The 13,673-nt window shown below is 39.3% G+C and overlaps 1 protein-coding gene across 1 annotated transcript; it reads right to left on the bottom strand.

The window, feature by feature from the left end:
- Positions 1 to 9,525: 9,525 nt before the first annotated feature.
- Positions 9,526 to 13,346, bottom strand: SSTR1 (somatostatin receptor 1). The gene has a single exon (XM_058162413.1). The coding sequence runs from the start codon at positions 13,344 to 13,346 to the stop codon at positions 12,219 to 12,221; it is 1,128 nt and encodes a 375-aa protein (XP_058018396.1). The 3' UTR covers positions 9,526 to 12,218.
- Between the last annotated feature and the right edge of the window lie 327 nt (positions 13,347 to 13,673).

Genomic DNA, 13,673 nt, shown 5'->3' with positions numbered 1-13,673 from the left:
ATAAAAGTGCCTAGATCTGCATTATGAAACCCTAATCTAAACTAAAATGATTTTTCGGCAAAATCAGTAGAATTATTTACAGTCCATATAATGGCTAGAAAGTGAGAAAAATATGTTCAAACTTTTTTTTTTAAAAAAAGTTGGTATTGAATAAGCAAAGGCTGTTTACTGCACAGATAAATTTATGAACATTTTATATGTTGATAATACCACATTGTTAGCTGAGAATCCAAATTCACTGGAAATTATTTGGATTCTCAGCTAACAATAGAATAGAATAGAATAGAATAGAATAGAATAGAATAGAATAGAATAGAATAGAATAGAATAGAATAGAATAGAATAGAATTTTTATAGGCCAAGTGTGATTGGACACACAAGGAATTTGTCTTGGTGCATATGCTCTCAGTGTACATAAAAGAAAAGATACGTTCATCAAGGTACAACATTTACAACACAATTGATGGTCAGTATATCAATATAAATCATAAGGATTGCCAGCAACAAGTTACAGTCATACAGTCATAAGTGGAAAGAAATTGGTGATGGGAACTATGAGAAGATTAATAGTAGTGCAGATTCAGTAAATAGTTTGACAGTGTTGATGGAATTATTTGTTTAGCAGAGTGATGGTATGATCAACATATAAAATGCACACATGCCTTCTTCAAGCAACATACTCCTTACATCATTTAAATGCATCCCTTATACATTTAAATACATTTCTTATCCATATACTTATTAAACAAGCAATAATTGGAGCCAAAGATACTGCTTTCCACTGTCCATCATGGCTTTGAACAATCAAGGTTTTCGTATAACACTTTTTAATAACAGCAAAAGTGTAGATTATGTTACAGCATTGTATCTATACAACATGCATCATTCCTTGCTTATGTAAGAACAATATTAGTTTTGAATATTTTAGCCAGTATGCCTCAAACTTAACCAAATCTCTGTAGGATTTTTTTTTTACATAGAAACTGTCTTTGGCTCTAAGAATCTGCATGCAGGATCCCTCCAACATGGGATTTCTACCTCCTTTCCCAAAAAAGGCCGCCCAAAAAGAAAAATATTCAGCTTCTTTTGAACTATTAAGTTACTTCACTACTAGCATTAGAAGAATTGCAACGTACAGATACACAAGTAGCAGTAGCATCCATGGAGATGTGTGTGTGTGTGTGTGAAAATGGCAAACTGAGCCCACCCTTTGTGAAAATCCCTTGACATCATATGCAAATTTAGATGGGGCAGAGCTTCCATCACAATTCCGCTCCAGATGTCTTGCAAGTTTTGCTCCCTCCTTGACAATGGCAGCTGACAGACAGTATAAAAATAACTTTATATAACAGTAAACTATTGAACTCAGCGTGGTGAATCTACCTTGGGACACTGCAACTTTCATAAATATGAGTCAGTTGCCAAGCTTCTGAATTTTGATCATATGACCATGAGGATGCTACAATGGTCATAAGGATGAAAAATGGTCATGTCACTTTTTTCAGTGCCGTTGAATGGTCACTAAATGAACCGTTGTAGTATGGGGTTGTCCTTGAAGACATCTGGAAACTGCAGATAGTCCAGAATGCAGTAGCACTTGTACTTTTGGATACCCCACTGTTCATCTGAATAACTCCACTGCTGTGTGATCTGCATTGACTTTCAGGTTTTTTTTCCGGGTGCAAGGTACTAGTTATCATCTTTAAAATCCTACATGTTGTTTGCAGGACTGCCTTTCCCTGGGGGTATCTGCCCATCCTGGTAGGTTAGCTAGAATGAATGCACTTGAGGTCCCCTCCCTTAAACTTGCCACCTGATGGATCTTAGAGCCAGGCCTTCTTGATGGTCACCCCAGTCCTTCCGAACAGCCTCTCAGTAGAGATCGGGGATTCCTCCTTGTTTCAGGGCTATGAAGACCTGGTTCTTCTCCCAAGCATTGGGCTAGAAAGTGGGGAAAGATGATAGATAGAAGATAAATTAGATAGACAGACAGATGATGAGAGGGTGGTAGATAGATACCGGAAGATATATAGATAACAGTAGATGAATAGATAGATAGATAGATAGATAGATAGATAGACAGACAGACAGACAGACAGACAGACAGACAGATACTGGTAGATAGATACCGGTAGATAGATAGATAGATAGATAGATAGATAGATAGATAGATAGATAGATAGATAGATAGATAGATAGATAGATAGATAGATAGATAGATATAGATAGAGTAGATAGAGTAGATGTAGAAAGTCCACATGCCCTTCTCAAAATGCCAGGTTTTCAATATGTAAACAAATCAGATCAGGATAAATCACTTCAGAATTTCTTTCACCTTTAATATAGCATAATAGCTGTACAGTTTAATTCAGCTGAATGTCTCTTGTCTGCAATTAAACTTCCACTCATTCTGTTTCCCTTCCCTCATGAACCCTGCTCTAAAGAGTTGGAAGAGCCTTTGAAACAGATTTGAATACACAGCACAAATGCAGTAAAAACAGTTTGAGTATGGATTCTGCTCTTAATTTTTTTCCGGAAAAAAAAAATTACCAAACAAATGAGCATATCTTTGATGAAACTAACCTTTATCTATTCAGTCATCTCTTTCAAATTTATATTAAAATCTAGAAGTAAAGAATTCTATTGAGCTTCAGGCACATTCTTAGAAGATTTTTACATTTTGATATACTAGTCTATATTTAGAATTATATTATGTGCAACCCCTTCATGCCTTGTCATGGCTAAGGGACTTGCATAGCACAATGAAGCTATGAGCTATGCTGTGCAGGGCCACGCAAGGCACAGGTAGGTCATATCAGAGAGCTCTGACAAAATGTGATCCACTAGAGTGGATCCACTGGAACCACTGATTGGTTCAAAATTGAGAAAGGAGTTCGGCAAGGCTGTATATTATCGCCCTGCCTATTTAATTTATATACAGAGCACATCATGAGAAAGACGGGGCTAGATGAATCAAAAATTGGAATTAAGATTTGCCGGGAGAAATATCAACAACCCCAAATATGCATATGTTACCATTCTAATGGCAGAAAGCGAAGAGGAACTAAAGAGTCTCTTGATGAGGGTGAAGAAGGAGAGGGCAAAAGTTGGCTTGAAACTCAACATTAAGAAAACTAAGATCATGGCATCCAGCCCTCTCAATTCCTGGCAAATAGATGGGGAAGAAATGGAAGTAGTGACATTTTATTTTCCTGGGCTCCCAGATCACCGCAGATGGGCACTGCAGCCAAGAAATTAAAAGACGCTTGCTCCTGGGGAGGAAAACTATGGCAAATCTAGACAGTATACTAAAAAGCAGAGACATCACCTTGCCAACAAAAGTGCATATAGTCAACAAAAGTGCATATAGTCAAGGCTATGGTTGCAAGGTATGGGTCTGAAAGTTGGACCATAAGAAAGGCTGAGCGCCAAAGAATTGAGGCCTTTGAACTCTGGTGTTAGAGAAGACTCCTGCGAGTGCCTTGGACTGCAAGGCGAACAAACAAGTCAGTCCTAGGGGAGATCAACCCTGACTGCTCTTTAGAAGGCCAGATCCTGAAGATGGAACTCAAATACTTTGGCCACCTAATGAGAAAGAAGGACTCACTAATGCTGGGAAAGATTGAGGGCAAAAGTTGAAAGGGATGACAGAGAATGAGGTGGCTGGATGGAGTCACTGAAGCAGTCGGCGTGAGCTTAAATGGACTCTGGGGGATGGTAAAGGACAGGAAGGCCTGGAGGAACATTGTCCATGGGATCACGATCAGTCTGACAAGACTTCGGAACTAACAACAACAATTATGTGCAAAACTCTTTATATATTAAATTAACTGACAATTATTTTAATATGATATAGTAATATGAAATTGCATATTACATACAATTGCATTGTATGTGAAATCGTTAAAAAATAAGGGCTGCTCAATTTTTTTCTGTTACTGTTATTTTTTTGTTGAAATAATAGTAAGACTGCAGTTAATTTTTTGTAGGAATGCAGCTTTCATAGGAATCATTACTGTTTTTAATAACTGGTAGAGCAGAGAGAGATACCTTCTAAACTATTGCTAATTTATGTAAGATGATTAATATTCATAGCCGAATGATAAAAATGCTTCAAATATGTTACCAGTTGCATAAATGTAAAGAAAGGAAGAAAACATGTGAAGTTGTTGATTAGTGAATTTCCTTCATTAAATATTGGCAGAACAAATCAAAGATTGTACTAGGTATTTTATTTATGATAAATAAATATGACATTTATTTATTCTAATGCTTACAATCTCAAGAAATGATGTACCTTAGCTTAAAAATGCTAGCTAATAATACAAATATTTTTAAAAGATATGCAGATAGTTCTCAGTTTATGACCACAATTGAGCCCAAAATTTCTGTTGCTAACTGAGAAATTTGTTAAGTGAGTTGTGCCCCCTTTTACAACCTCTCTTGCCACATTTGTTAAGTGAATTACTCAGTTGTTAAATTAGTAATACAGTTGTTAAGTGAATCTGGTTTCCCCATTGACTTTGCTTGTCAGAAGGTTGCACAAGGTGATTACATGAGTCCAGGACATTGCAACCGTCATAAATATGAGTTAGTTGTCAATCATCCGAATATAAATCACATGAGCATGGGAATGCTGCAACAGACATAAGTGTGAAAAACGATCATAAATCACTTTTTTCAGTGCCATTGAACGGTCACTAAGTGAACTGTTGTAAGTCGAGGACTACCTGTATTTAAATATTGTTACAAATCCACAACAAATATATGCATAAACATGTGAGGTTATGCAATCTGAGAATGGTGCAACTATCCTATGACCCTGTGATGTCTGCCCACTTGTGTATATATTAAAAGGTAAGCCAACTAACAACCAGCTAAGCTCCTGCTCCAACAAGGGTATTTTTGTGGCATTTTCTCTGGAGCTTCTACGCAGAGTGGCTTTACATTTGGAGGGCTCCTGAGTCCTGATTCATCTCAGCTCTTGTAATTTCTACCAGTGTGCCATATTGCAAAATGTAATAGGCCTTTTTATGACCTGTTTCATTTTTCAGAGGTAATTGAACAACTAACTTTTCTTTTCTGGCCCCAGTCATTGGTTTGGTCTCTCTGACTTGCAATAAGAAATGGAGGAGGGCTGTAGGTTGGAATGTTGATTCTTCTATATTCCCAATAACTACTTTATCCACCAAAACTCTGTGAATCAGCAAAGAAGAATTGAATGGGGACTCTAGCACAGGGTGAGAAGAACAATTGTCCATCATAATAGAAGAAGTAGCCAAGATGAAAAAGTGAATGCTTTAAATCATTCTCAATCTAGTCTATCACATGAGATTCATGTTCTATTACATAATACCACCTACCATGTACATGTTTTGCAAGCAGATTTAAATAATTCCCTGCAATGGGTTAGGACATAAAATATCACAGAGGTATAAAAAAACAATTTAAATGACATGTTTCTCCAAGCTGCTTAATGTTTTGCACCTTCAGCAATATTTGGAGTTAGGGTCTGAATAATACTTTGGTTCTTCCAGCAATTCCCTGTTAGAGAATATGCAAAATAAACTTATCAAGGTGTCAGGAAAAATGCATTTGACCATACTATTGATTTGAGGTGGACTGCAGAGTTATTCCCAAGACTGCATGCCACTTTATTATATCAGTTACCCATAAACATTGCCAAGTTTATGCCGCTCAATCTCCCATTGAAATTTAATTAGTTCTATGATTAAAACAGAGACATTTTTTATTTCCCTAAAGCACATTGTAATTCATAAATATATATCTTTGGAAAGACAAACTTGGCAGCACAGAAATGTACAAAATGATTTGACATGAATGGTATATTAACTGTCACTATAGATATTTTATATGTGAAATGGATGTGGTAAAATCTCATGAAGCTTGACTCTATTAGAAATGAATGTTGAAATTGGGTCATGTTATTCTTCTCTGGAGGATACAAATCAATGACTACTTGGTATTTCAATTTTTCTGCTATAGGAACAATTTATTCTATAAATGTGTCATTATCACCGAAACCTTCAAAAATATTTAACTTTTTCTTCTGATAAAATACATATAAAAATTTATGTTTGCGTGAACTTTTCGTGCTAACATTATGCAAGAATTATAACAATGTAATACTTCACATTGAGTTACATACTTCTGTGTCATTAGCAGAAAATTAAAGTCACCATCAGGGCTCCGGTCCAGGGACTGAGGGAACAGTGGAATATTGAGTGCCACAAAGAGCCAATCCGACTGCAATTTTCTTTATGTGGTCCTTATTCCCTGCTGGGCTAATTTGTTGACCCACAATTCTTCCTCTCTGGTTGGTTTCTTTTGCTCTCTATCGCTGCCAGCTTCAGAACCTTGGATAGGTCAGGGCCTTGGTTAACTCAGGATCTGGATATGCTGATTCAGCCTGCAACTGAGGAGCCCTCCCTTCGGTTAACTCCTGTGGAGTGGGCTGTTCAGCTTCTGAACCTGAGGACTCAGTGTGATCTCTAACACTGACCTACTTAGACAAATATTTATTCCCCAGCATTGAGAAAAGTTGCCCCAATTAGTCAGTGGTGTGCAAAATTGATTTTATTAGCAACTTATGAATGGATCATTAGCATTGATAAACTATGGATGATTCTAGTGAAATATAGCTACCAGTAATTGATGTATATAATTCTATATGTACATATACTCATAAAAACATACCTTGGATTTCCCCCCCCTTAATTTTCTTTTTTCTTTTCCCCATGTTTTTCTAATTTTATAATTTTGACCATTGCTTCTTTTTCTTTCTCTTTGTATTTACATTCAGTAAAAAGCCATTAAACCTCTTCTTTTCATACAGATTTTTGTTTGAAAAAAATAAGATTAATAATAGAATATATGGGTTAGGGTTCTTCATCCTGGACATCTGTCTGAGGGAACCAAAATTGGCTAGATGGCAACCATGACACTGTGATGCATTGCATATGTGTGTGCATGCCAAATCAACTCATTGATGCTTCTCACAATGATTGTTGTGGTAGAAGCAGTTTATTTTATATACTGTATCGTTCTCTTCTATAATTAATAATACTTTGTTTTTAACTGTCTGAGACATCTGGAAAAATGCTGCACCATTGTTCAATAGATGAATTTCCATCTCAAATCCCAAATGATCTAACTCTGATGTTTTGGCAGATAGTGCCAATATAGCACTTAGTGGTATTGTGCTATTGTATAACAGCTGTTAAGCAATAGCCAGGCATTCGTTTTGTTGGCACAGCACATTTTATTTAAGATTTGTAACTAATGTAACCATTAACATTTCTCATTAAAACTTACTTGCTTTTATGATGTCAACAATTATTGTACTGAACGAAGTGAGTCAGCATTAAGCTTTTTATGAAAACATGCACATGTAAACAAAAACCTGGCTATTCTTTCATTGTTAATGGCCTAATTTTTTTAATCTGTGTAAAATATAGGGGAATGTAGTCTTCACACTTTTTGTAAGCAACACTGCATCCATTAAATGTTGAATATACAGTTATATATTCACATTAGTTCTGTGTTCACATTAGAACTGTGATCCAAGCTTCAGAGCTGCTTCTCTCAATGGATTTTACAATGGGAAGATGAGACTACAAGATATTGTTTTACTCTTAGCTAAAAGGACTTTCAAGACATTGTTTTCTACAAAATATATAAAAGAAAATATAATGAAAACCAACTGTGGAGATGTTACTGTCCTAAAAACATGTCACACTGCCTATTCCCAAGAAAAAAATATTTTGTGAAATTTGGCACATATTTCAATTGCCTTTATGTTTTCCTTCTGTACATTTCTCAAAAGGAATCCACAATCCAAATACATGTTTCCAATTTTACTACCACAATACCCACTTTTATTGTTTTATCTCTAGAGATGCTAGTTTTTCACTGTAGAGATAGGAATTCAATAATGGCTTTCACCTGCCCATATCCGATGAGTCATGATCTGCCATCTTTTAATTCAATATCGACAGTTCAGTTTTTATATTCCTTCTTGTTCAGATGCATCTTGCACATTTTGGATAAAATGTTGGTTTTAATCCACAATGTAGTTCAAAACACCCACTTGTCAACATGCCTTTGCATGATGACAAAAGAACAAGCAGATCTTTGTTTTTTGTCTCAACAAATGTAGGGGCTATGTGCAATTATATGCTTTTTCAATGTCCTTTAAAGATCAAAATCAGTCAAGCAATTGCAGAGGAACAATAAAAAATGGATTACAAATAAGTGTTAAAGACATCTATTTATTAAGCTAACACTGAATTACAGCATTGCTGGAGGAAGGTCACAACGTAAGAGTACTGGGTAGATACTCTCTTAAGGAAATAAGTGATCTGAAGTTGAAATGCTGTTCTAATATTGTAAAAACAATATCATAAACTGGTGCAGTAGTGTTTTTGCCCTAAACAATTTGATGCTTTTCATTTCAAGTGGCAGGTTAGAACTTACATGGAAAGGAGCTCTGAAAAAAGGCAAGCTGCAATTAGTAAATGAATTAAAATGCATATCAAGTTAATACTCCAAAATACAGGCTAAAAGCGTGATTCAAAATCTTGCATTTTGGTAACTCTTATAATAAATACTAATGATCAATCTTTTGACATTTCTGAAGCTACAATCCTGTACATCCTTTATGGGAAATAAGTCCTGTGGCCACCAGTGAGAGTTACTTCTAAGTAGACATACATAAGGTTGAATTTTTCCTTCAGTTCCACAGATTATGAATATTTTCAGAAGTTTTTTCCCCAGCTTTTTAAATTTACTTTTTCAGATAGCTCTGTCAAACAGTGTAACAAAGGTTATCCAAATAAAGTTCAGCCTATTTGAAGAAACTAAAATGCATTTTTGTTCATAATTTCCCCCCTTTTCTGATTAAACTGGAAGCCCAATTCAGGCAAAGAATCAAATTTCACTGAAATAAATGCATTGCTTGGATATGAATAAGTACCTTTGAACAATCTATGTACATATTGTTGAAAAGTACAAATGTATGTAATTTAATTACATTACAATTTGCATTTTTAATATCTAATTTATAGCAGTGTTATACATATTTTTCCTCACAAGCTTAATAGGACATTCTCCTTGATAAAATGAATATAAGTATTGTAGTATTAAGAATATTAAAATTCAAGCCAAATGCACTGAGGATTTTTTTTTCTAAAAAATCCCACTCAAAGGTACCATATTAATTACTGATATTAAATAAGTAATTAAATTGGAAGAAACTGAATTATTATTAAAGTTCAAAAAATTGTCAAAACCTTTGTAAATTACCAGAATAAATAGATAATTTATCATGGAAATTCAATTGTAAATAAGATAAATAAAGTTGAATATAAAATTATGTTTTCTCACCCCATCTTGCTTTAAACTTGTAATGTTTACTAACCATCATAAAGAAAATATACTCTTATTTTTTTAATAGGCATTAGGGAATCATGATTGTAGTTTGAATATATTTATTCCAAAATGAATGCATATTTTCAAGCAAATATGTATCTATTTTTATCTCAATTCTTATCTGAGATCCTTTTAATGGTCCTTCTGTTAATTAAATAGAAAAGATTGGGAATATTAGGACTTCCACTTCACACCTGTTTTTTATTTGGGCATTAATTTTTTAATCAAACTACTTGTGATAAATCTAAAGCAAAGGATATTAAGAATTGTATATTAACCATCATTATTCTTTATAAAAAACACTTTTCCAAAACATACAATAACAGTATAGGACAGGAGACAAACTACAAGAACAAAAGGACTTCCTTCCCAAACTACAGACATCCTCTGACCAAAGAAAGTGCTTTAAACAGATATAATGTGTATACTCCCAAAATCTATTTTTAAGGACTGTTTTATAGAGAATTGTCTCCACAACATAGAAACTACATAGAATTAGAAATATAAAAAGAAAAATTATTTATTTTACATTTGAAAATTGGCTCCCAAGAAATGTAACACACAGCAAAGTAATTAAAACAAGCGTATTACTGTTTTATAAATTAAGTGAAGAATACATTTCATCTGGGTAGAAGTGGGAAAAAAAGGATCATCTGGATTTTCCCCAAGCCCCACTCCAGCACCTTGTTTTTATTTATTTCTTTTGTAGGAGCTGTTCCTGGCTGTTTTATAGAGAAAATATTTGGTCAGATGAGGCCATTTGTCCTAAACTAATCATTTAGCCGCTTCTTTGTTCTTGAACTCTTTTTTTTATTATTCTCCATCAGTTATGGGAAATATGCATTCTAATTCTAAAGGGACTGAATATGACTTGTATCAAATTGAATCTTTATTACAGTCAAATAATAAATAAAAACCCTAACAAAGAATATGACTCAAAGCAAACCAGTCTACAACTCCACTGTCAACACTGTATATTATGATTACAATGGGAAGCCCTTGAGGTCCCCCATAAGATTTATGCTTTCTAGAAGAGAACAAAGGTTGAAGACCTCCTGGTTATTGAATTGGAGGTCCAATTAAAAGAGTGAAACATATATTAAATCAATGCTTTGCATCTCCTATGACTTTTCCTTGGTTGATTTTGAAATTTAAGAGATAAGGGCTGGTTTAAATGATGTTGGGCCAGATCTAGCAAGACATATTACTGATAATCTGACGTGTAAAAGTTGTGTAAGTAAGTAAATCAATAAATAATCTTGAATTTGACTACATTGTTTCTTTTAGTTTGAACTGCTTTTGAACAGTTAGAAGGGTACTTTTGATTGAACTTTTCATGCCATTTAATAATTATTCGCCTAAAGCCAGATATATTTTTTCTGAGGTAACCATTGGTGAGTACTTTGAGAATTGCAGCTGAAGTAATCTTGATGTCTCAAAGAAGGCTTTTTAAAAAAACACCAAAAAACCCTCAGCCTCCCATTCACAAACTGCTCTTTTCTCCTTATAGTCCCTTATTTCTCTCTCTTTGTAGTTTCTAACAAATACTAGCCCAGCACTGTAACTTTGCTGTTCTCCCCTCCCCTTGATTCAAAACGCCAAACCAAACACTTGCTGGGAGTTCAGGACTCAGATCTTGACAATCATCTGGGAAAGAGTGGCTGGCTGGGGCTTTCTTCCTTATCAACAGCCAGCTGCTGCTTTGAGATAACAAAACCCTGCTTGCTCTCTACTGGACTGGTTTCCTTTCCCTTTCCAGATGGATCGCCGTTTCCCCCAGGCTTGCTCAAAGCCAGCGAATAGAAATTGGTCCCGCAGCAGGGACCCAGAGGGAAAAGATAGATTATTCGTTTCTATTAAGCTGATGGAATAGTTAGCTTTCTCGTGGGGCTGCCAAGCAGATCTAATATTTTGTACTGCCTCAGGATCATTTGCTTCCTGCTGGAGAAGTTCTTGGAAAGGGTGAGAAGGATTTTTTGCCAACCTTCTGGCGAATCTGGGATTGTTCTCTTCTCCCTCTCCCCCCCACCCCAAAGATGAACTGTGGAATGATTTAGAAACAAGGTTCGTTGTAAAGCTAAGCTTGTACGTTTTCAAAACTGCTGGTTGGCTCAGGCGAACCACTGAGTACACCGTGTGAGCTTATCGAGAGCGGGTCCCAGTCCCAACTTCTGAAACAACACACTTACACACCGCTACCATCAGGAATACCCACAGCTTTAGAGGGGTCTGTTTTGAGTCCATCCCTCGGCATCTCTTTATGCTGCTGAAAAAACAGATAAAGGCAACCTGCGTCCTGATTTGGTTTGGTTTCTGTTTGGAAGCCAGGGGCAAAAAAACCCCACCCCTCCAGCAGCGCTCAGCAATCTTTCACGCGGGACTTGGAGATCGCGGCCGATATAGTGGTCCTCAACTTGTTGCCAAGCCCAGATGCCCTCGCCGATGAAGAAAAGCACACTCGCGGGGCCCGGACCTCAAAGAAAACGCTAGAGAAACTCGAGGCTCCGGGGGGGTAGGTAAGCGGAGGGGGCTGGAGAGCCGATCAGGCTGCCCAAGATCTCATCCCTTGACAAGGAAGGAAGAAGGAGCGTCCAGCTGAGTGGGCCAGCTTAAAAAGTGAAGATGGCCAGCGCGGGGAGCCGTTGTCCCTCGGGCCGCTCTCTCCGCCTCTCCTTGCCCCCCTCCCCGTCTTTCTCTTGGCCCGTTCTCCCTCCCCAGGCCCCCTTCCACTCCGCTCGGCCCGGCCCGGGAGAGTGAGAAAGCTGCCCTCAGAGGGTTGTAATCCTGGAGGTGCAAGTCCCGTTGCGGTACACGCTGCCCGACTCTCCGAAGTTGTCGGCGGGAAAGTCCTCCACGCTGTAGGCCCTGCTCTTGAGGGCGGTGGCGTAGTAGTCGACAGGCTCCTCGGCGGCGTTGTCCATCCAGCTAAGGCACAGGAGCCTCTGGAAGGAGCGCTTGAAGTTGTCCGAGAGGAAGCCGTAGAGGATGGGGTTGGCGCAACTGTTGGCGTAGCCCAGGATTACGGAAAGTTGGCTGATGGTGGCGTCGTCGGGCTCGACGAAGAGGTTGACCAACTGCACGACGTAGAAAGGCATCCAGCAGATGACGAAGACGGTGACCACCATGAGGACCATGAGCGTGATCTTCCGCTCGGAGCGCTTGCGCTGTTGCCAGCCGGCCTTGAGCGCCACCACGCGCATCTTGGCAATGATGAGGATGTAGCAGAGGCTGATGGCCACCACAGGGAAGAGGAAGCCCATGAGGAAAGTGTAGACCACGAAGACCACCAGCCACTTCTGCTTAGGTTCGGGCATCATCATGTTGCAGGCCACCGTGCCGTCCGTGTTGGCCTCGGTCCGGGAGAAGATGAGGATGGGCAGAATGATGACGAGGGCCAGCCCCCAGACGGCCAGGTTAACCATCTTGGCCACCGTGGGCCGGCGGTAGCGCGACGCCTTGATGGGGTGCACCACCGCGATGTAGCGGTCCACGCTGAGCACGGTCAGGCAATAGATGCTGGTGAACATGTTGACCGCGTCCACGCTGAGCACCAGGCGGCAGAGCAGCGACCCGAAGGGCCAGTGGTGGAGCAGCGTGGAGGTAACCAGGAAAGGCACGCTCAGCATCAGCAGCTCGTCCGCAATGGCCAGGTTGAGGATGTAGATATTGGTGGCGGTCTTCATCTTCGCGTAGCGCAGGATCACGTAGATGACCATGGAGTTACCGCACAGACCCACCAGGCACACCACGGAGTAGATGAAGGAGATGAGGATGGCGCTGCCGCTGCCCGGCGACACGCCGCCCCCGCCGCCCCCGCCGCCACCCCCGCCGCCGCTCACCGTGCCGTTGGGGCCAGCGGGTCCGGAGGAGTTCCTGCCAGCCGCTGCCGAGTCCATGCCTCCAGCAGCGCCCGCCACCAGCCTGGCGCAGGGGCCATCCTCCGCCCCGTCGGCCCGAGCTCAGGATGGCGGGAGAGGCGCGAGTGCCCGGGCAGCCCGGCGGCGGATCAGCATCCTTTCTCCTCCGGGCACAGCCTGAGGGCGAGCGCCGCCGTCCTTTGCTCCGACAGCCCGAGCGCGGGCTCAGGGAGAGCGGGAAAAAAGGACGGAGCTGCGCGCCGCCTCCAGCCCAACTGGCATTAGTTGCAGCTCGTCGGCTCGCAGGGATGATTAATAGGAGGCGAGCGGCGCGTCAGCACCTACGAAGAGCAAGAGAGAGAAAAG

Source organism: Ahaetulla prasina, chromosome 1, assembly GCF_028640845.1.
Source record: "Ahaetulla prasina isolate Xishuangbanna chromosome 1, ASM2864084v1, whole genome shotgun sequence".
Lineage (NCBI taxonomy): Eukaryota > Metazoa > Chordata > Lepidosauria > Squamata > Colubridae > Ahaetulla > Ahaetulla prasina.
The sequence above is the reverse complement of the archived record's forward strand: the minus strand, read 5'-3'. Positions and strand labels throughout refer to the sequence as shown.